Source organism: Anguilla anguilla, chromosome 12 (assembly GCF_013347855.1).
Source record: "Anguilla anguilla isolate fAngAng1 chromosome 12, fAngAng1.pri, whole genome shotgun sequence".
In the NCBI taxonomy this organism is placed as follows: Eukaryota; Metazoa; Chordata; class Actinopteri; order Anguilliformes; family Anguillidae; genus Anguilla; species Anguilla anguilla.
Window position 1 is genome coordinate 32663902 of NC_049212.1, and position 26049 is coordinate 32689950.

General features: G+C 48.0%; 1 protein-coding gene across 4 annotated transcripts; it reads left to right on the forward strand.

Annotated features, from left to right (window-relative positions):
* Window positions 1–40: 40 nt before the first annotated feature.
* Window positions 41–25569, forward strand: wdr62 (WD repeat domain 62). 4 transcript variants are annotated; one of them, XM_035385775.1, is made up of 33 exons: window positions 41–178; window positions 393–532; window positions 1998–2089; window positions 2787–2849; window positions 3545–3602; window positions 4742–4912; window positions 5765–5902; window positions 6532–6714; window positions 7244–7404; window positions 7976–8171; window positions 9138–9287; window positions 11010–11173; window positions 11656–11747; window positions 12027–12152; window positions 12602–12672; window positions 12910–13031; window positions 13491–13566; window positions 14172–14283; window positions 14396–14459; window positions 15472–15597; window positions 15903–16042; window positions 16129–16190; window positions 16408–16689; window positions 18168–18325; window positions 18596–18714; window positions 19635–19769; window positions 20367–20478; window positions 20712–20805; window positions 21087–21147; window positions 21640–21762; window positions 22079–22843; window positions 23272–23366; window positions 23958–25569. In XM_035385775.1, exons 1-33 carry the CDS (start codon window positions 148–150, stop codon window positions 24210–24212), a joined length of 4737 nt encoding a protein of 1578 aa, XP_035241666.1. In that variant the 5' UTR covers window positions 41–147; the 3' UTR covers window positions 24213–25569. The 4 variants fall into 4 exon arrangements, with proteins under 4 accessions (XP_035241666.1, XP_035241667.1, XP_035241665.1 ...); XM_035385774.1 differs by having other exon boundaries at window positions 42–178; window positions 18593–18714; XM_035385776.1 differs by having other exon boundaries at window positions 41–532; window positions 18593–18714.
* The last annotated feature ends 480 nt before the right edge of the window (window positions 25570–26049 follow it).

The window sequence follows — 26049 nt, forward strand, 5'->3', positions numbered from 1 at the left end:
AACTGTCTCCCGCCGTCTCCAACGGTTACACGGGCGTCATAAGTTCCGGTTGCTGAGCTGAACTTGCGTGACTTTACCAAAGTGTTCAAGAAGAGAGAGACGAGGAGACTCGAAACTGTTACTCATTTAAAAGGATATGAGAGTTGCATGGATCAGTCCTTTATGAAAACACTGAAAAGTAAACAAACTTATCTTGTAGTCCAGTCATGAGGCCTATTTAGACAATTATGGGGACTAACGTTAGCTAGCGAGCGAAACTACCAACTAAGATAGCTTCGAGTATTGAAGACAGACTTGATGTGAACAACAGTTTTACACGCTTTGGACTTTGTGAACGTTACATAACTACCCTGTTCGATACTTTGGCTAATTATTCCTTCTTACCATGGCAGAAGGACCGTGCTATGGGGGTTTAAATACCAACCCTTCTGGTTCAAGAATTAAGAAAACTGTTAATATCAGTGTCCCTCCAGCCATGCATTTGCGGAAAAAAGTTCGACACAGTCAGCCGAGGCGGAATATCCACAACCGGGTGAGGAGCTTTTCATACCGTCTTTAGCCAAGTTAACGCTGCCACTTCAAGCTTAGTTTGTTTGGCTCGCTAACTTTCCGATTTTAGTCCGCTATTAATAAATTGCCAGTTTGTCTCCGCTAAATTGGCTATCATGGTCTTGACGCGAGAAATCACAACGATACGACATCAAGATACCATCACATGCCCTATACATTAAAGCTTCATGGATGATAGCGCTTGCAAACTTAGCCCGTTAGGCTATCCAGCTTGGGCCCTTGATTAAATTAAACTTAAAAATAACTTCAAGTTAGTAATTTAAGTGTGTTTTCTTGCATGTCACTGTATGTTTCGCATTCAGGGTGTTAACTACGTGACCATAACAAATAATTTATTTTCAAGTTCCGTATGATGTCATTTGGCTAAGTTGGATACAGGACGAAGCTACCGCTATCTGCTCCCAGTTACATTCGTTTTGGTGGTTGGAAAGGATTGATCGGACTGCTTCCAACTCTTAAGCACTTTGGCCATTTGAACTCAAACTTGCCAAGCTGTCAGACCCTGTCACCCACAAACAAAAGAGGAATAACGTTAACTCGCATAGACCTCTAGTCTAACAGTAGGTTGCTGATTTACGACTACACTGTTATTTACTAAAAAAATGTTTTTTAACATTTGCTGTGTGCAGCACCAAAGAATTTCATTAGGAGTAACGTTAGGTGTTTAACACTGCGGCTGTCATTAATGTTAGTTAGGTAGATAAGCAGTTAAATGGCCGGATTGTTGTCCTGTCAGCTACTGTAACGCTAGCTAATTTATATACGTTGTGCTCTGTTTGATATTTCTCCCTTCGTATTCACTCACTCGACAAACAAGTCCGTATTAGCAAAGCAATGTGGCCCTAACTTGGATAGCTACCATTGCTCATTTGTTGTCGGTACTTTAGTTCTTAATTGTTAGCTGTCTAATCAATTTACAGGCTCTATTTTGCAGTAGCTTACATAGTTAACCCTTAACCAATATGTGGTTGTCGTAAGAACGTTTGCAATAGAACTGACAGTATGGCTGCAGATAGCTCAAGTTTTAATAAGTAAGATCTAACCTAACGTGATGAAAAAACTAACAGCTCGCCGGTTTCCATGAGTCCAAACTCCCATGTTCAACAGTAGTTAAATGACAGACGGGTGTCAGGCGTCAGATAGGTTGGGTGAGTCTCCGGCCCTTCCTGCCTGTGCACGGCTCGGGTTTCCCCATGTATTTCGGGGTTGTGTCGGCCGCATCCGTCGCCTGCGTGCAGTTCTGCGATGCCAAACGGGCATGCCATCGTCTGTCAGACGCGACAATACGGCCCTCAGGATTCTTGCGTCTCTGGTGCGGCTAAATTCATGATGGCTCGCGTTTTGGTCGATGTACGACCAATCAGAAGTGGAGTTGTGTTAGTTTAGCAAGTTCTTGACTTTGGTGAGCCTTGTGATTGACGTTCCAGGTGGTTCTGGAGAAAGTTCTTGGGATCACCACTTCAAGTAGCTGTGGCTTAGCCTGTGACCCCAACACAGGACTGGTGGCATATCCAGCCGGGTGAGTCCCTACTGCCGTTGAAGCCCCAGATATTATATGTCAGCTCCTTGTTCTTAACATTGGAAGTCACTACTCCTTTCTGTTGACAAAAACATTTCAGTGTGATGCATCTTCTGAAAACTTGACCACATAATTTAAAATTTCAAGATATGTTCTAAAGCCCTTGGAGCAGCTGTTGCTTACCACAGGCTTCTGTAGTTAAGAAAAGGGGAGAATGGGATGATCAGGGATGGAAACTGGGCTTGTTACTCAAAGGTTGTGGGTGTGACTCCCAGATGGGGTGCTGTCATTGAACCCTTTAAGATACTGCATTGCTTTGGTAAATTATCTGGTTGTATAAATGGACTGAATAAGAATTTTGTGTAAAATCTAATGGAATTCAGCCGTTAGTCTATAATGTGTTAACACTTCACTTCCCTGCCGATTTTAAGCTTAACTACGGATGGATTACATAAAGACTGTTTTCCTTGTGTTACTCTTTGTGAAAGGGATTGGGGTGTGACTGCTGGGTGGAGTGTGAACACAGACGGCTATTGAGCACAGGAATACAGAAGCTCTTTGCTCTTTCTCAGTAGGCTAGAGAAAGAATGGAAACAAATGGTTTATTTTTATCTCTATGCTATATTGCAGTCAAAACACACCCAATGTGGCCTGTCTGTCTGTCTGTTTCACGCAGTGACTCATGTTTGTTTTTCAGGTGTGTTGTGGTCATCCTTCACCCCAGGAAAGTCAAGCAGGGCCACATTCTCAACGCCTCCAGGTTCGAGTTCGAGTTCCCGCCCATGTGATGCGAAACCTACTGTAAACTGCACGCTGTTTAATAAACACGAAATGCCGCTGTGATGAATGTCTGCTTGCAGAGTGCAGTTTCACTCCGTTCTTTCTCCGCAGTTCTGGCACACCGGTCCATTGGTAGCTAATGTGTCTCAGTGGTCATTGCTGAGCAGCACAAACTGAGTAAAAGTTGGATGTTTGAGGCTAACAGTAATGCAGCTTAGCAAATCTGTTCACATCTTTATTATACTCCTGGTCAATTTGACTGTTTGTGGTTCAGATCTTTATTTTATGCCCCACTGGTGAATTTTCTTGCTAATTGGAGGCTGTGGGGGTATTTTTTTTTTGGGGGGGGGGGTCCTGTTGAGACCACTGCATGTTTAAAGTCCCCTCTCTGTTGATTTATATCCTGAGAGAGTAGCTCACAGCCAGTTCCACAGCAGCCTGGACTTACACTGTTTGGGTTTAATATCCCTAATGAGGACTAGAGGGAGAGTTCTGCCGATTTTAGTCGACCCTTTAAGGAAGTTGTGTACATTTGAGGTCGGGGAAGGGGAATCGAGGGGAAAGCTTGTTTAAATGTACAGTTTGGAATTCACTGAGCAGCTGAGTATAGTTTTCCAAATGTAATACTGAGTGCACCCCTCTCTCATTAAGCCCTTCTGTCCATTTGTTTCTCAGGAAACCCTTTTCTGCCTTGGCATTCTCGCAAGATGGAAAATACTTGGTCACTGGTGAGGTAAGCACTTGGAAAGTTCATGAGCTAAAAAAAAAAAAACAAAAAAAAACATGAGTCACCTTACTGTATCTGTATGAGGTTATGTGATTATTCCTGAGTGTGTGTCTGTTTATGGGTGAATAGCGGGGGCATGGGGACTTGGGGAGTGATGGTATTTATCATTGAATATAGAAGATGTGTATATTTACCAGTGCAAGTAAATTTACCAGAACTGGTGTGTAAATACCAGTGTACTGAATGCAGTAGATGCGTTGTGTATATACCGGAGTAAGGGAATGTGGGAGATGTGGTGAGTATAAACCAGTGTAAGTGAATACGGGAGATGTGGTGTGTATATACCAGTGTGCTGTATGCAGTAGATGTGGTGTGTAAATACCAGTGCAAGTGAATGTGGAAGATGTGGTGTATATACCACTTCCTTGCCCCTGCCATTCACCCATAAGCAGATGCATACATGGTACACTACATGGCCAAAGTATGTGGACACCTGACATCCAACATCTCATCCAAAATTATGGGCATTAATATAGTTGGTCCACCCTTTGCTGCTGTAATCCCTGTAACGCATTGCTGATGTCCCCATAACCCACTATGATCCACGGGCCTTCAGCTGGCTCAGGTAGCATTTCTCTTTGGGTCATCACACGCACAGCTTACATTGTGCTTTCCTGTTTTGCTCTCAGTTAGTGAAATGGTGAAATGCTTCACTTTGGTTTAGTTAAATGCTTTTTCTCCTTAAGGGAGATGAGTGAAATGCTAGAGCAGAGCCCTGAACCTGGAACCCCCTCCCATCAGTTTTAGTCTTTTTGATGGTATCATGGGGAAGCTACTGCCCCACATTCCTGATGCCCATTGTTTACATTCCTCTAACCCTGTCTGGACTCAGGCTGATTCATGGAAAGCCTTTCGCTTTGGTTCATCACAAGCTCTGTCATCCCTTTCTGTTTTTGGTTGAGATTTAATCTGAGGCAACCACAGAAATGTGGTACATGGTGACCAGACTGTCTTAACTTCCCAGTGGCTCACCTGGGAAATCAAGGATGAGGAAAGTGGAGAACTGTTTACTTGTCCTCTGCTGTAACCTGTCTGTGATTGGGGCCTGTCTGTGATTGGGGCCTGTCTGTGTATTTGTGTGACAGAGCGGTCACATGCCCTGTGTGCGCGTGTGGGACGTAGCGGAGAGGACACAGGCGGCGGAGGTTCAGTGCCACAAGTACGGGGTGGCCTGCGTAGCCTTCTCCACCAACGGCACCTACATCGTCTCCGTGGGTTACCAGCACGACATGACCGTCAGCGTCTGGGAGTGGAGGGTGAGTACCAGACTCAGTCTCAGAATATTGGAGTACATTACATTACATTGCAGGCATTTAGCAGACCCTCTTATCCAGAGCGACATTGCATCCATTGATACAGCTGGATATATACTGGAGCAATGCAGGTTAAGTACCTTGCTCAAGGGTACAACGGCAGTGTCTTACCAGGGAATCGAACCTCCGACCTGTAGGTTACAAGATCAACCCCTTAGCCATTATACTACACTGCCACCCGGAGTATGGGTGCTGATCTGGGATCAGGGTTTCCACTCTTGTATCCTAACCCTTCTCCTGTATGACCCAAAAGGCCAACCTGATCCGACATCAGCACTCCTGGTCTGACACACTGCGTGGCCAGGGTCCGTATTAATAGTGTTGCTCTGTATAGGAGCATCTGCTCGATGCTTAAGCTGTGAGATCACACATTTGTGGTTAGAAAGTTGTTAACAGAACATTCTGATGCTGATGTTACAATCACTACCGGTAACTGACAGCAATGTACTGCTGCTTTCTTTGACTTTGCATTACCGCACACTTTCCAGGGTTGATTCTGCTGATGTTGACACTACATTATAATACGAGTTTTCACTGATAAAACATGGGATGTTTTTTCAAAGATTTTTATTGCTTTCTCTTCAGGCTTTAAAATGTACCTTTTATATCAGCTGATGGGCTGTAGCCCTTAGCAACAGAAGTGCTGTGACTTAGATGTCTCGTCGGTATAGAAACACCAAGAAGCAGCACTCCAGCAGGCCCTGTGGTCCTCCAGGACTGGAGCCTGACCCCTTGCTTACAGTGGGTTTGATTGTTCTGCTAACAGGTCTGTCTCTCTTTCCCTCCCTCCTGCAGAAGGGGACTGTCATTGCCTCCAACAAAGTGTCCAGCCGCGTGCTGTCGGTGTCCTTCTCAGAGGACAACAGCTACTTCGTCACGGCGGGGAACAGACATGTCAAGTTCTGGTACCTGGACGCGTCCAAGGAGCGGCGGGTGAGTGAGAGACCATCAGACCTTCGGCTCAAAGCGAAGGGCCGCCTACAAGCGAGGCCATATAGCATTACACTACATTACATTACATTACAGGCATTTGGCAGACGCTCTTATCCAGAGCGACGTACAACAAAGTGTATAACCATAACCAGGAACAAGTATGTTGAAAACCCTAGAGAGAAGTACCGGTCCAAGTGCAGGGAACAACCGCATAGTTCAACTTGGACCCTGAAGGTTAAACTGATTAACACTAACACAAACGAGAACAGCAACAACGCAGTCTATGAAAATATAGCGGGAACTAGACAGCTGTGATGTCACTTTACTAGGATAAAACTGAGAAGGCCTCCGCCCATCATGGGGTGTATTGGTTCCAAAACTGCCACTGTGTGTTGGTAACAACTAATGAAACGTGATTGCCCAGTACTACTTCCTGGGTACTCTCAGGGTGCCCAGCAATATATCCACCAATCTCTGTTGTTGTTGTTGTTGTTCTATTGGATGTTACCAATATGCTTTATGGTTGGTGGAGTTCCCGCTTGTCCTTTTCACTGTTTTTTTTTTATTGTGCTGCCTGCAAAGCTTGCCATGTGACTGATTTGACTGTTTCTCTTTGGCCTCTCCCCCAGGTGAACAGCACAGTGCCTCTGATAGGCCGGTCGGGGTTGCTGGGGGAGCAGCGGAACAGCATGTTCTGCGGCTTGGCGTGCGGTTGGGGCAACATGGCGGGCAGCACCTACTGCATCACCAGCTCCGGCCTGCTGTGCCAGTTCAACAGCCGCAGGATGCTGGAGGCCTGGGTGGACCTCAGGGTTAGCATCCGCGCGCGCGAAGCGGGGTCACTTCTGCCGTTTACGTTCCATCCGTTTCAGTTTCTGCAACGGCAGCCTTACTCGCCCCTTTCAGCTTTGTGAAAAGGCCCCCTCTGGGGCAGCAGTGTAGAGCAGGGGTTACAAACCCTTTTCTGGAGATCTGCCATCCTGTAGGTTTTCCCTCCAACCCTAACATTACATTACATTACTGGCATTTACAAGTGAGTTCTGACATTTTAGCCAAATTTCTAGATAAGAACAGCTATCACTTGTGAATGTGATTAATGGGTTTATGTCCCTTTAGCAAATGTTTTACTGTTGTCTCATATATGAGGGAACCTGTGTTGGTGTGCAGATTTAATAGGCTAACTGAGCCAGGGTAATCGGTGGAAGCAAACCTGCTTACACTCTGGCTCTCCAGGAATTGAATTGTCCCTGATATATGTGAGCCGTGTGAATAACTTTAATGTGACTTGCGTTTGAATGTAAATGTATTTCTCTCTCTGCCTGTCCTCTCCCCCCCCTGCAGACCCCCTCCGCCCGCTGTCTGACCGTCAGTAAGGACTACGTCTTCTGCGGCTGCGCGGGGGGCACCGTGCGGGTCTTCAGCCCCCACGACCTGCGTTACATCACCACCCTGCACCGCCCCCACAGGCTGGGGGTGGACATTACGCAGGGAGTCCAGCCGGGGTGGGCGGAGCCGCCGCCGCATCACTCACACTGAGCAGAGGCGGAGCCGCAGGTTCTGTGCTCGCCAGATACTCGCCTCCTGCCTTCCTCCTGTCCTTCGCCGCCTCTGAACTACGCCAGGTTTCCATTGGCAACGGGAGTTTCAAGTGCTTAGCCACGCCCCCTTATTGAATATTAAGTAGACTGAAATGTTTCTGCCTCCGAGGTAGGGGGACAGGGTGTTGAATGTTAAGAATGTGGAGTGGAGTATCTGGCGAGTCTAAAGAAACTGGCAGCATGTTGACTGTTGGCCTTGCTGCTGTGACATAATAAATATAGCTCGTCTCGCGCAGTGCACATCACTGTGGGTTCTGTACAAATGTTCATGGTTTACTCTCCTTTCTGAGCCCTGAAAAATTCATTAGGAGAATATTTTATTTCAAAAACATACTTCAAATGAACATAGTTTACTATGTTGTTTGGCATAGAGTCTGCAATAAATGGTATCATTAAGCTATTGAAATAGGCATCATTTCAGAATGCCTATTCTGTATAATGTACGTATATATTTTTCCCTTTCTCTCTGCTGTAGTCACCTGTTTTCGCCATCGCCATCTCCAGAGGCAGAGTATCCAGACACAGTGGCCCTGACCTTTGACCCTGTGACCTGCTGGCTGACCTGTGTGTACAATGACCACAGTGTATACGTGTGGGACGTGCGTGACGTCCGGAGCGTGGGGAAGGTGTACTCCGCCCTGTATCACAGCGGCTGTGTGTGGAGCGTGGAGGTGAGTGGCAGTTTTGGAACCTGAAAACGGCTTATCAGCTCAAAAACTGGGACTGTTTGGCATTGGTACTCTCTGATCTATTATCCTGTTTTAAAGCTATTAATTTTGGCAAGGTCCCTGAAATGAATGGGAGTGAATTGGGGGCCGGACAACCGGGATGAACGGTGAACAGGGACAACTGATGCTGGTATTCACGCTATGCAGATACAATAGAAAAAGCTCCACAGAATTATGCATTATACCAAAGTGAAATATCCCTCTAAAGGGAGAAACTGGTAGACCTTAACCCTGTTACACTCTCTGTATTAAACCTAAATAAATAATTCTATTTATGTTTGAGGTAAAGCGTTAACCTTTGCTGCTAGTGAAATGTTAAAGCCCTCCTTCAGATCCTTGATAATTTAATGTAGTCGTACGAAAGAGAAAATTTTGTTCTGAATACTTGTGAAAATGGACTGATCAACTGATCATCTTTCTGCAATACTCCTACTGAGAGTAATTTATCAGGAGGACATACTGAGCTCTGCCATGCTAGCAGCCTCAATAGTCCAGAATGCAACAGCGTGGCTTCATGGGGGATTGGGGACGTGACCGCGATCTCCAAATTTGCTTTTAGCCTTTTAGCTAACTTTCTCACAAATGGGGGTGGGGACAGTAATTTGGGTAATGTGGGAAAATGACACAGACCCGGAAGAAGCCTGACTGGATTGCAAGTGGAAAAATTGGAAAAGGTGATAAAGTATATAAAATAAAATATTTTACAAAAATCAAGTAATAAACCCTGTGGTCAATTTAACATTGCTATTACATATTTATTAACAATGTCAGTGTTTTAGCCTGAGTTTTCCTTTCAGCCTTTAGAAATGAATTATTCATTTTATTTATTTTGTTTTTGCAGCTTTTAAAAACGATTGGCGTAGTGATGGTTTTAGACGGTGTGTGACCTGCATGTTGCGCTTGTTACAGACGTACCCTGATCTGGGGCAGCCGTGTGTGCCCTGCCTGCCCCCCGGCTCCTTCCTCACCTGCTCGTCTGATAACACCATCCGGCTGTGGCAAAGCGACCCCCAAAACCAGGGGCCCGCCTCCGTCTGCCACCGCAACCTCTACAGCCAAGTAAGAGCTGCGCTTTGCACCGCTCTGGGGTTCCTGTAGGAGTGTCCAGCCCGTATATGCTCTTGATGCTGATGTTGCTAACAACATGTATTTCCCTGTATTTTAGGCTATATTTGCTGTCAGTGATCCTAATGTAGCCAATGACATGGTGTCTGCCCTGTATGTGAAGCTATATTGGCTGTTCTTAATGTTAATGACATGGTGTCTTGCCTGTATTTGAAGCTATATTGGCTGTTCTTAATGTTAATGTTGCTAATGACGGGGTGTCTTCCCTGTGTATGAAGCTTTATGCTTTTCCTTCACGGCTCGTTGTGATGCATGTAGTTTGGCAGTGCAGTATAGTGGTTTGGGAACTAGGCAGGTTGGCGGGCGGATTCCCAGATGAGGCACTGCTGTTGCACCCTTGTGTAGGAAACTGCAGCTGAATTGCCCTAGTAAATGTCCAAGGGATTGTATGTACGAATACAAGCTGCGGAGTAAGCTGGCTGCTAAGCAACTCATGTAAATAACATCTTGCAGTCTCTCAACATTTCCAAGTAAAGGAGCAGCTTTGAGATACAAGAGGGTGACCTTTCACCTGCTAAAATAACTGCTGCCCAGTGGCTCCTTAAACATAACTTGATGACCTTTTAGGTCTCTCTCAATCTCCTGTAGCAGAAGTCTTATCACAATCCAGTCATTTAATACAAGGGTCAGTTATGTGTGGAAACGGTTAAAGTTGTTGTAAACCACTGAAAACAAACACTCCTTCTCAGTGCTTGGTGCTGGATTTCTCCCACAGATGCAGTTTCTGTGGTTGGTACCAAGTAAGCATGACTGCAGCTTTAAATGAAACTTCCGGGTTTGGTTATTTTTACAAATCCGTCAGCGAGAGGAGTTCAGCGTTCTTTATTGTTCTGGTTATGGGGCTCTTCTCAAGCTCTTATTCCAAGCTTTTTAAAAGAAATGCACACTACTGGTTCAAAACTAATTTTCCCCAAATGTAAATGATGTATTTAGGCCTGTTGCACTCCTCAACCGTGTGATTACTCACGATTTAACTTGATTTTAAGCTCTCTGAATTTTAAAACAAGAAAAAAGAAAAATAAATACATCATGCTAGTTCTGGTAGAAGCCTGTGTGCAGCTCTGTGAGGTGTCTTTTTTAAAAATTAATTAATCAATTAATAAAATATCTGGCAGCAGCTGCCCTTGTTTCCTGGGGAGGACATTTTTAAAATGGCAGTAATTCTCCTCATTACGGGTGACACATGGCATGTTTGTAATCCAAAGTATTAATGCGCTTAAAGTCCAGGAATGTTGATCTTCTGCTATGTGTTATTCAGTAGTGATTTACTCTGAAAACCCTTTCTGAAAATGTGTTCTTCTCATTGTATAAATGCATGTGTGTAATTATGAGCCCTACCTAGATTGGAACAGGCTCCTTTTCCTATAGATCCGTTGAGCGTGGCAGTCAGTCCTTCAGGTGAAAGTACTGAATTTGATGCTTATGTCATTTGCCTCAATAGATGTTCATGTTTGTTTTCAGAAGGTCAACGCAAGAGGTCATTCAAGCAGTGCTAATATTGTCATTTAAAAAACAGCAACACTTTGATGCAGGGTCCTTGTTCTGGTCTGATGCACGTGTGCACTCATGTACCCACGTGTGTTTGCGTGTGTGTGTGTGTGTGTGTGTGTGTGTGTGTGTGTGTGTGCGCTTGTGTGTTTGTTTGTGCCGGAGCAGGACCTGATGAAGATAGTGTATGTGGGGAAAGACACGCAGCACCTGCAGAGCGAGGGCGAGCCAGGAGAGGGCAGCGGTGCGGACGTGAAGTCCGGGATCCGAGTTCTGGGGATCAGCCCGGACGGCCAGCATCTGGCGGCAGGGGACAGAAACGGGAACCTCCAGTGAGACCGCCGTCGCGCACAGACCCTGCCTCTTACCCAAATCTGGCATCGCACCGTTTCTGCAACTCTCACTGCTTTCCTCGAAGACCAATACCTAGACCACTCCAGTGACCATGTTGCTTTAATGAAACTTATTCATTTGGGATGGTCCAATACTGTGAATTCAGATGGTTTCACAGAGGTTTGCTTGCAGGTTATTCGGCTGATCTTCAATGGCTCGGTGTCCCCTTGTTATGCTTTTGGTGTCATTGGTATTTGCGTGCCATTGTTTGGGCGTCAGATTAAGATGATTCCCTTGTGAAAGTTCCTTTTCATTAACGTCTCTTTTGTATACTTGAAGATGATGCCAAGCTCTTTGTGCATTCGTGTGATTTATGCATTTTGTGCACGTGTGTGATCCATGTGTTTTGTTCATGTGTGCATGCACGTGTTTTTTTTGTGTTACGAACACACACGAACGGTGTTCTCTCCTGTGCCCACAGTGTCTTTGGTCTGCAGTTCATGGATGAGCTCCTGAAGATCGAGGCCCATGACTCTGAGGTCTTGTGTCTGGAGTTTTCCCCCCCAGAGACCGGTAAGACTGGAGCAGTGGTGTAAGTGTGTCTGTAGCGTGTGAGTGGGTGTGTAGTGCTGTAAGTGTGTCTGTAGCGTGTGAGTGGGTGTGTAGTGCTGTAGGTGTGTGTCTGTAGCATGTGAGTGGGTGCGTTGTAAGTGTGTCTGTAGCATGTGAGTGGGTGTGTAGTGCTGTAAGTGTGTCTGTAGCATTGTGAGTGGGTGCGTTGTATGTGTGACTAGCTTTGTGAGTGGGACTGTAGTGTGTCCGTGCTGACGCGGTGTCTGTGCGATTACCCAGGAATGCGTCTGCTGGCCTCAGCGAGCCGCGACAGGCTCATTCACATCTTCAACATGGAGAGGGAGTACAGCCTGGAGCAGACTGTGTACGACCACTCCGCCTCCATCACCGCCATCAAGTTCACCGGTCAGTTCCTCCTGCCCGTCCTTCCTCTCCTTGCAGAATGGTGTGACACTAGTGTTGTGTCTTGGGACTGAGTGAGACTGCATCTTGGTTGTGTCTGTGCAGGTGTGTGTAGAGACTGTACCTGTGTTTGTGTCTGTGCAGCTGTGTGTAGAGGCTGTACCTGTGTTTGTGTCTGTGCAGGTGTGTGTAGAGGCTGTACCTGTGTTTGTGTCTATGCTGGTGTGTGTAGTGGCTGTACCTGTGTTTGTGTCTGTGCAGGCGTGTGTAGAGGCTGTACCTCTTTGTGTCTGTGCAGGTGTGTGTAGAGTCTGTACCTGTGTTTGTGTCTGTGCAGGTGTGTGTAGAGGCTGTACCTGTGTTTGTGTCTGTGCAGGTGTGTGTAGAGGCTGTACCTGTGTTTGTGTCTGTGCAGGTGTGTGTAGAGGCTGTACCTGTGTTTGTGTCTGCAGGTGTGGGCCCAGACGTTCGCATGGTGAGCTGTGGAGCTGATAAGAGCATTTACTTCCGCACAGCTGAGGAGGTGGGTCTGTAGGGCTGTGCTCAGTACCGTCAACTGCAATGAATTCAGGCTTAAAGGCTTAAAGGTCTTCACTAGAGAAGCACGGTACTGCTGTCATGTTTATCTCTGTTTTAAATGTACAGCAAACTCTGCCAATGAAAAGCCATGGATTAAAATAGGCCTGAAGGTCAGTCATATCTGTGTGTACTGGTGCTGTTTAACCGTCCTGTTTGTGTCTGTTTGTCTGTCTGCCTCCAGTCCGCAGACGGCCTGTCCTTCTCACGGTCCCACCACGTAGTGGAGAAAACCACGCTGTACGACATGGACCTGGACGCTACGCGCAGCCATACCGCCATCGCCTGCCAGGACCGGAACATCCGGTACCCTCGCCCCCTCCGCCGCCCAGACCCATGAGAGCTGCCCAAAACATGATTGATCTCATTTTAAATACATTCTCAAGGAAATTAGTGGGCCTATTGCTGTTCCTGCCATTTGTTGCAACAGGCAGCACTTTCACTGGGAAGCGCCACCTGTGTCACAGCTGTGCACACAAACAAGGTTTCAGATTTAACCCTTTTGAAGAGGGTCAATGTTCTAAGTCGGTGTTCTAAAGCTCCATTGCCTGCAGTTACCAGCAGTGATTGTTACATCAGCATTAGAATGTTCAGTTAAGAAAATTCTAATCACATGTTTGTGATCTTACTCCCTAAATGGTGAAGAAATCAAAATAAAAAAATGAACCAGTGCAGTTGTTCATAGAAATATTTTGCCTGTTGTAATGGACAGAAAGTTAGATGGTAATACTGGGGTGAAAGGCTGACGTGTCCCTCGTGTTGCAGAGTGTACAATGTGAGGAGTGGGAAGATGAAGAGGAGTTTTAAAGGCTCTCTGAGTGACGACGGCACACTGCTGAAGGTGAGGAAGAGGAGAGAGAGCTACTGTTTCTCTACGAACAACAGGGTCCGGGGCGTGAGCTATGCTCAAACAGCCTTAGGCCCCATACACGCCCTGCGTCAGTACGCAAACACGGACAGGACGAAGGATGAAGGAACAGGATGAAGCGGTCTTCTTCCATTTGTGCTTTCTTCCACTCGGTCTGTTGTTCCCCACTGTTCTGGATCACCCCCCTGAGGACTCGGGTTTATTAGCTCCACAGGGACATGTGAACGCACGTTAAGCATATACATACAACCAGGCCTTGTGTTTGCGGTGCGTTGGTCTGGCATTGTCATTTACATTCACATACTTACATAAGATACGTTTCGGGCCTAAGGCTGTTTTCAGCTTATCAGGACCTTAAAGGATTTAAGGACCTGTTCATCACGTGTTTGTCCATAGTTATTTGATATTCCTGTCTTTCTCGCGAAGGCATTAGCCTTACTTTGTTACTTAGCCTTACTTTTTTACTTATATTTGCAGCTGAGAGCATCTGCCGAGGTGTAGTCTTTTTATTATTAAGTAAATAATAAACATTAAGGGATTAAGGGGACTATTGGTGTGTCCATTGTGTATATGTTCAGGTTCGGATGGACCCCTCAGGGATGTACCTCGCCACCAGCTGCTCGGATAAGAACATCTGCATCTTTGACTACGAGTCTGGGGAGTGCGTGGCCACCTTGTTTGGGCACTCTGGTGAGTTCTCTCTGTCCCATGCTCCCATCTACCACTGCAACTCTGGCTGGGGAATTATGGGAATTGGAGTTTGCTTACAGTGCTGCGTGTATATTTTTTCTGCTTCCTCCAGAAATTGTGACCGGGATGAGATTCAGCCAGGACTGCCGTTACCTCATCACCGTATCCGGAGACAGGTACGCACGCACCCTGAGGGTCTGACTCTCACATGACCATGTTCTAAACCAGCGTTTCCCAACCTTTTTCCTTCCGTGGCACACTTTCCAAATTTACAGAATCTCATGGCACACCACTCTCAAAAGCATAAAAAATAAACACCCCGCAGCCCCCCTCCACACACGCCCGCACGTAGGCCTAAATGTTCTTTTGGGGTTTTAATTAAGCAATATGAATTTTATTGACATTTATTTTGGCTTTTGTGAATGGGATTTGTTAATTTAGGTTTTTTTTTTTTTTTTTTAAATTAATTTGAACATTTAAATTTTTTTTTAAGGATTTTTCACACGGCACACCTGACCTCAGCAGAGGCACACCGGTTGGGAAACGCTGTCCTAAACCTTGTATCTTGTTATTCTCACATGCAAATTATAATGAAAAGCATTCAAATCCTGCACTGATAGCCAAGAGTCCCACCCTGCTGTGTTTTTATGAAGTAAAAATGAATTTTGTTTCTGCGTAGCAACAAGCTCCTTGCCCTAGTAAAGTGCTTTTACAGGCTTAAATGCGACTCACATTGGCAATACAGTTATGTGGCTAAAACATCCTTTGTTTTACATTTGTTTAGTAAATGGCCCTTAAACAGGGTGACTTGTGTGTTTCTTTTGCTCCTCTGCACCTTGAACTAATGCACTTGTTGTACGTCGCTCTGGATAAGAGCGTCTGCTAAATGCCTGTAATGTAATGTAATGTAATGTGTAATTTGCCTGAGAAGCGCTGGAGAATTTTAACCAAAGTGTTGCCACCTACTGGTTAGAAGGGTGAGCTGCAGAAGTATTTTTGCCAGGGATGATGTCAGCTGTCCCATTCGGTAAAATGGATGATTAACTGGAAGTGATTCAGGAATGACTTAGTTTCTGTTGTAGGAAACCCCCTCTATTTAACATGGAAATGTGTGGGATGTGTCACGTGTTTGAGGAGAAATGGGTGGCGTTTTTCAAAGCTTTGTTCTCATTGTTTTCATGGACTCAGCTGCGTGTTCGTGTGGCGGCTGGACTCGCAGATGACCAACTCCATGAGGAAGCGATTGGCTGAGACCAGGCAGAGGGCGGGGCTTCAGGGCTCCGCCGGGGCCCCCGGACACAACCCTCAGATACGGTACGGCCCCGATCCGCCTGCTCCCCCGCTGAAGATCACTCGCCACCAAAACTGCGCCGGAGTGTGCCAGCCCCACAGAAACCACCTCTGCATCCGGCTGCCTGATCACTGCCTGCTTCTGACCGGCTGCACGGTCCCCTTCCTTTCCCGCACTCAGATTTCCCAGGAGGCCAGTGTAGAGTTCCTAGTGGACCTGCCTGATTGAAGTGAATAAATTAAACTTCGAATGGCGAACGGTAAAATGAGTCTGCGCATGGTGGCGTTTCGGGTTTATAAACGTTCTTCCTCTCGTTTCGTTTCTCCAGGAGGCAGACCTACATCACAGTGCCGCGCCCAGTCCTCCCACAGACAGGGGAGGAGGAGGAGGAGGAAGAGGAAGGAGGGGTGAGCAGGGAGGACCCGGAGGAGAACCCCAAAACTCCGGCGAGGGACGACTCTGTAGAGGGTGAGCAGCAGGGTTTACTGCGTGAATGAGATCTCCACATCGCCACCTCCGTCTGTGTCTAATCCCGCCTGTCTCTCCTGCTACAGAAATGCTGGACCCCACCTTCCTGCAGACCAACGGCAAGCTGCCCATGTGGGCCAGGAGACTGGTGAGTGTCCCCAAAAAAATAAAATACCTGAGTGCTTAGTGTACCCCTGTACCAATTACCAGAGTGCTTAGTGTACCCCTGCACCATATACCTCCTTCCCCTCTGTGTAAACCCTGTTTCTGTGGCTCTGTGCTGGTGGGTGCTATGTTCCTGTTGGTGGATGCCTGAGGGAAATGCTTGGGCTCCTGTATAGACAGTTTGACTCGCTGTGATTTAGGGAGCCGCTGGGGCCGCCCCTAACCCCGCAGAGCAGAAGGAGACGGGCCCCTACCAGCCCCGGGGTCGCTGGGCGGAGCAGTCGGACCCCCAGGCCATCCGCTCGGTCCTGGAGACCCGGAGCCTGCAGCTGCCCCTCTCGCCCAGCCCCCGCAGGAGCCAGGGAGGCCAGGAGGAGGAGGACGAGGAAGAGGAGGACGACCCTCGCTTCCACCCCCAGAGTCTGGACAGCCTGCTGGGTGAGGATGAGGAGGAGGAGGAGGAGGAAGATGAGGAGAAGCAGGTGAGTGTGTGCGGCTCAGTCACCAGCATTCTCCCATGATGCTTTGCTCCTGCCTTCTCATGGTGCTTTAAGGTCTTTGAGAGCCATGGAAAACTGAGCTGAATGCTCCCATCTTTCCTCTTAACTCAGTTTCACTCTGAAGTCCTCCTGATGGTGTTAAAAAAATTGAACGGCTCATTTTGTCCCTTTAATTGCACTGCCATAGATGTGCTGCTTTGTTGATGTACAGTAATGTGTCTGAACTGTGGTTCCACATAAATGAGCCCCATTAGGGCCCAGAGAAGCCCTGCTTTTGGCACTAAAACACAGTCAAGTCCTACAGTCATCCTGGCCTCATTTATGAACTGCAGCTTCCTGTCTGAGATCATCTCTGGTGGAAGTATGATTGGGCAGTGATGTCAGAGTGATGTCAGTGATGTGGATGAGAAGGTGCGGGTGGGCGTGTGTGTGTGTGTGTGTGTGAGAACTGTACGCTGAGTGTGAGCTCTGTGTTTGTGTGTTGGTGTGTGTGTTTGTGTTGGTGATGTAGTGTAGTGATGGAAGAGGCTAAGAGAGCTGATCTCCAGCACAGAGAGCCCCAGGAGGAGATGTGTTGCTGTGTTTCACTGCAGCCGTAGTGCCTACACAAATACACACACTATCTCTCTCTCTCTCTCTCTCTCTCTCACACACACTCACTCACACACACACTCACTCCCCCAAGGAAGCAGCAGGAAGGTAGGGAATGGGAGAGAAGGATAGGGAGGTGCTGAGGGAACAGAGTCAGTATAGAGGGAGGCTGAGGACGTGCTGGCTGGGAAGCACTGAGCGATTGCAGCCTGTGTTTCAGGTGCTGCGCTGAGCTGTGTTTCAGGTGCAGCAGCGCTGAGCGTGCGCTGAGCTGTGTTTCAGGTGCTGCAGTGCTGTGTGTGCGCTGAGCTGTGTTTCAGGTGCTGCAGAGCTGTGCGTGTGCTGAGCTGTGTTTCAGGTGCTGCAGCGCTGTGCGTGCACTGAGCTGTGTTTCAGGTGCAGCAGTGCTGAGCGTGCGCTGAGCTGTGTTTCAGGTGCTGCAAAGCTGTGCGTGCACTGAGCTGTGTTTCAGGTGCAGCAGCGCTGAGCGTGCGCTGAGCTGTGTTTCAGGTGCTGCAGTGCTGTGCGTGCGCTGAGCTGTGTTTCAGGTGCTGCAGAGCTGTGCGTGCACTGAGCTGTGTTTCAGGTGCTGCAGCGCTGTGCGTGCGCTGAGCTGTGTTTCAGGTGCAGCAGCGCTGAGCGTGCGCTGAGCTGTGTTTCAGGTGCTGCAGAGCTGTGCGTGTGCTGAGCTGTGTTTCAGGTGCTGCAGCACTGTGCGTGCGCTGAGCTGTGTTTCAGGTGCTACAGCGCTGAGCTGTGTTTCAGGTGTTGCAGCGCTGATCTGTGTTTCAGGTGCTGCAGCACTGTGCGTGCACTGAGATACTCTCTGTCCTCAACTTTCGCTTCTCCACGTGTTCCTCCTGTTTCAGGACTCCCAGGGTCCGTTCCCCTCAGGTCGACCCAGGCCAGCCTTCCTGCCCCTGCCGGACAGCGAGAAGCTGTTCCCAGCTGCGCTGAACTCACCCGAAACCAGCGACTACATCATGTACCCCGCCAACAGCACAGCGCTCCCTGCAGGCGTGGATGGGTACGTCAGGTCACGGCTACACAAGCTGCGATCAAGGCTTTTCCTTTGCTCTGTCTCTCTCCCCTCTCTCCTCTAATCCCTCCCCTCTATCCTTTCCTCTCCTACAAATTAATATCTGGGTTGTTTTTCCACCAGGAAATACTCTTATGGATATTGCCTAAGCCCAGAGACATTGATTTGAAATATTAATACTGATGAATAGTCTGTAAAATAATTTATTGACGTAAAAATGCCTAATGGTGATGATGGTTGATGATGATCTCTCAGCAGTGAGTTTGATGTGAAGGAGCTGTGTGAGGCGGGACAAGGGGAGGGGCTTAGCCCAGACAGCGCCTTCTGTGTTGGCTCAGCTGAGAGCCAAGCATCCAATCGGGACCAGCCCCAGGAAGGTAAGACCTTCCCCCCCGGACCATAGCCAGTAGGGAACTGGGCTTCTATCTCTGGTTTTTGTTTCCAAACCCAAGTGGGCTGCTGCCATTGTAACTTTAGGCAAGGTACTTGGAAAATATCCAGCTGTATAAATGGATTATATGCAAAGAGCAGTGTGTCTGTGTCTCCGTGATGGCGTGACATGTTGTAGCCTGTAGCTTACAGCTGATTGGCGGCTGGGCTAACGGTAGCCATGACACTCTGCTGATGGTGTAATTGAAACGGCAATCTTGGACCTGCCGTAGTATGCCAACTCACAAGAGTAACAATAAATGTATGTTGTTCGTAATTTCATTATGACACTTCTAACAGAAGCGGGGTGAAATGGTGGGATTGGTAGGATGAGAAGCTGCAAATAATGTTTTGCCATTTTGATCAAGATGAATTTTTGCCACGCAGGCTAATAATATTTTAACAGCAACCCAAGGAGTGCTTTCTGTTTTAATTTAAGACCTCAGAGTTTCTGAGTTTATAGAACCGTGCATTTTCCCCTGCATTTTGGCTCTTTTACCTGTGTTAAAAATAAATTTAAAAAGGCTGAATCCTGCATTAATGTCACCACTGAAAAGCTACCTTTCGCTACCTTGACTGCATGACTGCACATCCTCAAACGTGGCTTTCCTAAATAAATCCCGTTAGTTACTTTTTATTTAATGGTGGCTGCGCTGATGTTATGGAGGTGTGCCACAGATGAGGCAATGTAGGGTAAACGCTGCAAAGACTCTCAGTCAGAATAAGAGCTTCTGCTAAGCGAATGATGTAAACGAGGGCAAGCCTCATACACCTGTTTACAGCTGATAACAGTGCTCTTGCTACTCGTAAAGCTTTTATGAGGCTAATTTTCGCTCTAACCCCCCCCCCCCCCCTCCTCTCCCCACAGATACGGACTCTCTCAGTCAGGTGAGCTCCACGGGCAGCACCGGGCTGGAGCTGGAGGAGGAAGAGGATGAGGAAGAGCCGGAGATGCTCCTGCGCCATCATTTCGATACGCTGGCCGACTGCCTCGCCAGCAATGGTACGCCCAGTTGGGTGCCCCGCCCATACCGTCACGGGGGGAGGGGCTTACTGTTCTAGTGTATGCTGCTGTTATAAATATGTGCCCCTTTAAAATACATAGCCTATGTGCCCTTGAGTAATTAGCTTTTTTACCATTAGCATTGTTTATTAAGAGTAGTTTCTTCCAGCATATTGGTCAAATTCTGAATGTACAGTGGTTCCCTCATCTTTGTGCTCCTTTAGTGTATTCATTAAACTGGGGTGACTCCTGAGCTGAAAATTGAGGGGGGTGGAAAAATTCCCTTAAAAAAAAATTATTGGTCTCAACATGTTTTCCATCATTTTCCTAATTAACAATACCAAGATTTATTCACAAAATTCTCAGTGACATGAACATTTTTCCTTAACTTAGGATAAACTGTTATATTAGGAGAGAAGCTAAATAATTTACATTGTGCACATTTTATCGATATTTAAAATTGTGTGCTCTAATGATTACCCGTCTGAGCCCTGGTTCTGGCCTCCTTGTGGTCACCCTGCCCTGGTCTTATAACGAATCTGATAGCGATGGGCGATGAGAATGAATGCGCTTCCTCGCCTCTCCGCCCCTCTGCAGAGAAGTTTGACACGGACCTGCAGGACCTGCAGCAGCCCGCTGAGAGCCTCTTCCTCAACCCCCGCCTCAGCATCTCCACCCGCTTCCTGTCCCGCTTCCAGACCCGCCACAGGTCGCCTCATCACTTCCTGTTCTTCAAGATCAAGTTTAGCCGTCTCTCTCGCTTCCTGTTTATCGGGATCTTGCTCAGTAGTTTGCTCACTGTTCTTGTTTCATAAGGACTGTCTGTCTGTCACTCCGTCTGCCTGCCTGCGTGTATGTTTGTTTCTGGAGTTTGGGCCTGGTTTTATGAAGCCATGTTTTAACCCTGAATTTTGGGGCATCCTCCTCTCTCCTCCCCTGCAGAGTGGGGATCGGACTGGCCCCTCGCCCCTCGGCCCTTCCCCCCTGCATCTCTGAGGAGCCCAGCAGCAGTGCTACCAGCCCCACCCAGGCAGAGGTACCGTCCCAACACAGACACCCATGAAAAAGCACTGCACCCTCTACATGCAGTGCAGTAAATGCCGTATGGGGGGAATGTAGGGCTCCAGCGCAGTAAATGCTGCATTGGCGAATGCAAAGCATGCAACACACCAGGTCTGCGGGGGTGGAGGCAATGTTTTTAAAATCCCAGCATGCTTTGGGCTTTGCTTGTCCCATGTGACTGAATGGATCATGTGCCGTTTCCTCGAGAGCACTGTGTTTGGGTGTACTGACCAGGGGGTGTTTCCTCCTTTGCAGGTCTGCTCAGGACCCCTGTCTAACGATTCTGTAGATCCTCAGGAGGGAGGCGCCGAAAGCGGTAAGTCCCGCCTCCCAAAAGCACTTGAGCAGCAGAGCATTGTGGGTCGCTGTGTGGATACCGTGGGTGCCCTGAAGTGTGCCTGTGTTAAATGTGTGTGCAGCAGTTAAGCCTGGTGCTTAGGTGGCAGACTTGGGGAAAACCTGCCCCCCAGCATAGTGACAGGAACACTGCGCTGCAGGAGGTGCTGTTTAGCCCACGTTCTGTCTCACTGTGCTCATTGAATGTCCCTGTGCCAATTTTCAAACAAATAGCAGTATTGCCTGGTGTCCTGCTCAAATTCCCACAATAACTGGCTCTCTGCATCCTCCATCTGATTGGCTACACAGTCCCTTCCATTCCCCGCCCACTTTCGCTGTCCAGATGGTCAGTGCAGAAGAGAATTTAGTTGTCAGTTGACCTGCCTGGTTTAATGAAGGTAAAATAAAACAAACGTGGCGGCAGTGGAGCAGGAAGTGATCTCACGGTGGGGCTTGTCGTTGGGCGACGCAGCGCGAGCTGTCGAAACCCGTCCACCCGCGCGGAGAAGCTCCTCGACCTGGACTCTTCATCGCAAGCCGCCGCTGAAGAGCCGCAAAACCATCGGCACATTCCAGCTGAAAAGCATTCTGGGAGGTGTGTGTTGTGGGGCCTGGTGGATGTGTAAAGAGCACGGGTGACACTGAAACGGCGGATTTCACTGGCGGCACATCGGGTCCTGGGGCTCTGACCTCATTTCACTGTATCCGTGTCCCTCTCTCTGTGAATCTCACTGGCTTAGACCTGTTCTGTGGTGTTGGTCCTTTCAGTCAGAGGGCAGCCATGTTTTTATCAGGCTTTGAGCACAATTTAGATGATCTTTGATCTTTTGAAATTTCTGCCTCTCTGGGCTCATTCAGTACTGTCATTTTTTATTTTCCCTCCTTTTAAAACTTTTTTTTTCCCCCCCCAGAAGTGGCAGTGAAGGCTCAGCCGCCAAACTCCCAGAGTTGTGCCTCAGTCTGTGCCCATAAACCGCCCCTGCCCGGCCCGGACCCAGCGCCCCTCGCCCGGCCGTCCCGCCAGAGCTACATGGGCACCACTGCCAGCTCGCGCGCCAAGAACCTGATCGCCCCTCCGACAGACAAACTGCAGCCCGCCAAAAGCGCCGGTCCCAGGACCCCCTCCGCCCAGGAGCCGCCGCCCGCGGACCTGGACTGCAAGGAGAACCTCCCTCCATCGGCCTGCCCAAACCCCGCATCCACTCCCCACGTGTCCGTCAGCCAGGCTCCGCCCCCCGGCAATCACAGCGCGCGAGCCGCCCTCCACCTGGACCTCTCCGGACCAGACCGCGCTAGGGCCACGCCCTCCTGCCCAGGCCCCGCCCCCTCTCCCCTCAGGCCCCGCCGACGTACGGTGGGCGGGCTCCACTCCTCCGCCCTGGTCACGCCCACCGAGATGAGGTCACTGGGCAAGGAGGGGCGGAGCTACATCAGCAGCATCGAGGAGAGCCTGGCGCCCAGGGGTGTGGCGCAGGCCCAGAGCCCCGCCCAGCCCAGGCAGGCTGCCAGCGGTGGGGGGCAGTCCCCAGCAGATGCACCAGGCCGGGCCTTCGGTTACAGGGAGCCCCCTGCTGATGAGCAGCACCCAAACCCCATCTCTGGTTCTCACATCCCCTCCCCTGGAGAAACACTGCCCAGCGCAGACACACCGATACAGGGCCCGACTTCTAACACAGGTACGGACACCCCGATACAGAGCACAGCTTCTCATACACGGGTACGGTGCTTTACTGATACTGTACAACAGTGTGTGTGTGTGTGTGTGTGTGTGTGTCTTCCTTTGATTTCTTTGAAAAATTACCCTCTTTGTAAAAGTCGAGTTGGCCCGATACACTGCCAACAACTGGAGCCCCGTCCACACAGGATTGTGATTGGTCAGAAGTGACTGACCATTGGGTTAGCCGCAGAGCACAGTCCCTGGAATCTCACATCTGTGTGACGCTGGTGAGGCTCGCAGGGCTGTGTGGTTATCAGCCCACTGCAGGGCTGTGCCCCCAGTGCATGCTCTACTGATTCCTGCTGCTGTAGGTGATGTCTAACGTCAGTCTGTGTGTGTGTGTGTGTGCGTCTATCTGTCTGTCTGTGTGTGTCTGTGTGTATGCAGATGCAGGGACCGAAACGCTGAATCTGCAGACCTGCAAGCGGGTGGTGAACGAGCTGCAGCACTCCATGCGCCGAGCGGTTGGCCTGTACAGCAAGGTGAGCCGCCGGCACCGCCATGTACCACGCCCTTACTTACGGGAGCACCAGGCCTCACACTCTGATTGGACGAATCCTTGGAGACCACAGCATGTATCAGATTGATGGTTAGAGTAGTGATGATGAGTGATGTGGATGCCATGTCTGCAGTGCTGTTCATGATCTCATAGTTGGAGGGGTGGTTCTTGGAACTTCTTGCCTCCACCACCAAAGCTCAGCCCCCTCCTGGGTGATGCACATCAGCCGTTTTACACCATAGCGCTCACCCCAGACGTCAGCTTAGATGGAGAAATTGATTTGAATCTAAGCCCACAGCCTTCGATGTCATTGACAAGATGGGTTGTATCGCCAAGTCCAAGGGCGTGTTCAAATTCTCCTTCCCTGCTTCATTTTACTGCAGTGGGTACGTTTGAGGTGTCTGCCATATTGCCTTCACCAGACCACGCTCTTTGGGTCAAGTGAAGGAAGGATGGATGTGACTTTAGAGTTTTTAGATGGAGGCCAGCACTGGCATTTCCAAAAGATGACTTCATTTCCCAGAATGCACTAAAGCCTGGTTGTGTTTCCTTGTTCTGCTTGCTCTGGGCACAGCTGTGCTCTGCGGGGGACAGCCCGGAGCAGCAACTGCAGATGAGGGCCATCCTGACAGACGCCTTCGCCGCGGTGCAGAGAGAGCTGGACGGCGTGTGCACGCGCGGCCCGCCCCCTCCTCCCCCAAAGGCTTCCTGTCCGTCAGCAGAGGAGTCCCCCGGCCGCCAGCTGAAGGACGACAGGACCGTGGCTCTGCTGGAGAGATACTCTGAGATGCTGCTGCGCATCGCGGAAAAGAAGCTGGACTGCAACTGAGAACGGATGCCCCCGTTGTAGGGACTGTTATAAAGCTTGTCAGCCTTACTCCTGTCTCACACAACCCCATGTACTTTGCTGCCATCATATTTACTGTGCTCACTGACCAGCCCCCCCCCCCACCCCACCTCCTGTTCAGGGGATACAGGGAGCCCCATGCTCGTATTTGAAAAGCGGGCTTGTTCATGTCTTTGTCCATTTCAAGCTAAAAGATCAAAAACCTGAACTGGTCCTAGATTTGCGCTCCTGCTTTGCGACTGTGTGTTTACGCGCCTTGGTCAGGATCAGCAGTTTGTAGCAGAGCAGCATCCCATGATCCTCTGCTCTGTACCCCACCAGGTTATATTTGGGATTCTTAGTGCAGGTGGTCTCCTCTCTCTGCCATTTTGTGTGCCTTTTTGTTTTTTTGTTTTAAAAAATAATTTATTCTTATTTTATGGTTTGTTTACAGAATGTATGCTTTTGTTTTAAGTCTTTTATTGATTATTTATTTAAATGAATTTATTATGATTTTTACCAGCTGTTGCACAATTCTGCCAACAATGTTGTTGGGATTCAATTATAGATGATCTCTTCAGTGCAGTGCTCTACATTAAATCTTAAGTGTATCTAGTCACATGCATGAGAAGTAGACCTGTTTCAGTGTTTATTTTTTTCTTCCTTTTTTTGTTTTCTCTTTTTTTAGGTGTGAAAAATAAGTGTGCTGTGTCATGCAAATTTGGATTTTATCATGGGGTCTATCAAACTGCCAACATAAAGTGTTTTTTAAAAAAAAAGCAACTTTATGGCTTTTTTTTAAGTGTTTACCCTTTAGGCACTATGGATTTTAAAAATATATTTGTATTGATTGTGCAAGATTTCCCATAAAGAAAATGCTGATGGTTTTCTGAGTTCATGTGGCAGAACAGTTGTCTTGATCAAGCGAGCGCAGTACCATGGTGTTTTTTTTTTTCTCCAGAATGTTCATTGTTCTCAGCTGAGATCAGGCAGTTGTGAAATTTTTAAGCGGAGAGAAAAATGCACGTGTTCTGAATTGAAGTTTGAGTTGACCCTACCGCTGGCCGAGGTAGGTACAGAATACTTTCAGAATACAGAATGTGTTTCTCACTTTAACATGTTTGTACAGAGCCTTGCTTCCATCATGCTGGCTGTCCTTAAAGCTGGTCATGCGATTGCTTGTGTTGTTTAAAATGTCTGTGTTGCTTTCTTTTGTCGTAATGTTCCAGTACAATTGTACATTGATTGTAAATACTTTATTTTGGTAATAATTTACACATGCCCTGTGGTATTACACACATGCATATTGTCTGTTCTTTTCAGTGTTAATAAACATTTCACTTTGTGGTAAACGATTTTATATGCAGCAAAATGTATGTCTGTTTAAGTTCAGTAACTACTTATTGGAACTTAAAGGGTGCAGTATGTAAATTTGAAGAAAGGAGTTTGAGAGCTTGATTTTTTTTGGGGGGGGGCGCGTTTCCCCACTCACTCTCCCTCCAAAGACCCTCCTTCAAACACAGGCACGCTGTCTATATATATATATATATATATATATATATATATATATATATTTCTGGTTTACTTTGTTCTCTTTTTTTGGTTGGAATGAAAGATACAGTAGCCATTCAGTCAGACTTCGACGCACGTGCATAGACAAGTGGTTAAGACTTTTACTTCAACGGTGTCTGTCCTGTCTTGGCTTCGTCTACCGTAGTTCTTGGCTGGATGTTGCCAGAAAATATGGTAGAAAAAAGCCTCTTGGGAATTGTGTGACAATAGTGATCAGCCACATTTTAGTTCCTAATTTCAAATCGCCGCCTTGAAATGTCACAGGCGG

Bases quoted from the DNA above. Each gene is read 5' to 3' on its own strand.
- wdr62 (XM_035385774.1), top strand. From the start codon at position 148: ATGGATCAGTCCTTTATGAAAACACTGAAAA. The intron at 9,288-11,009 runs GTAAGAGCTGCG...GTGCCGGAGCAG, and splicing joins ACCGCAACCTCTACAGCCAA to GACCTGATGAAGATAGTGTA. The intron at 12,153-12,601 runs GTCAGTTCCTCC...TTGTGTCTGCAG, and splicing joins CACCGCCATCAAGTTCACCG to GTGTGGGCCCAGACGTTCGC.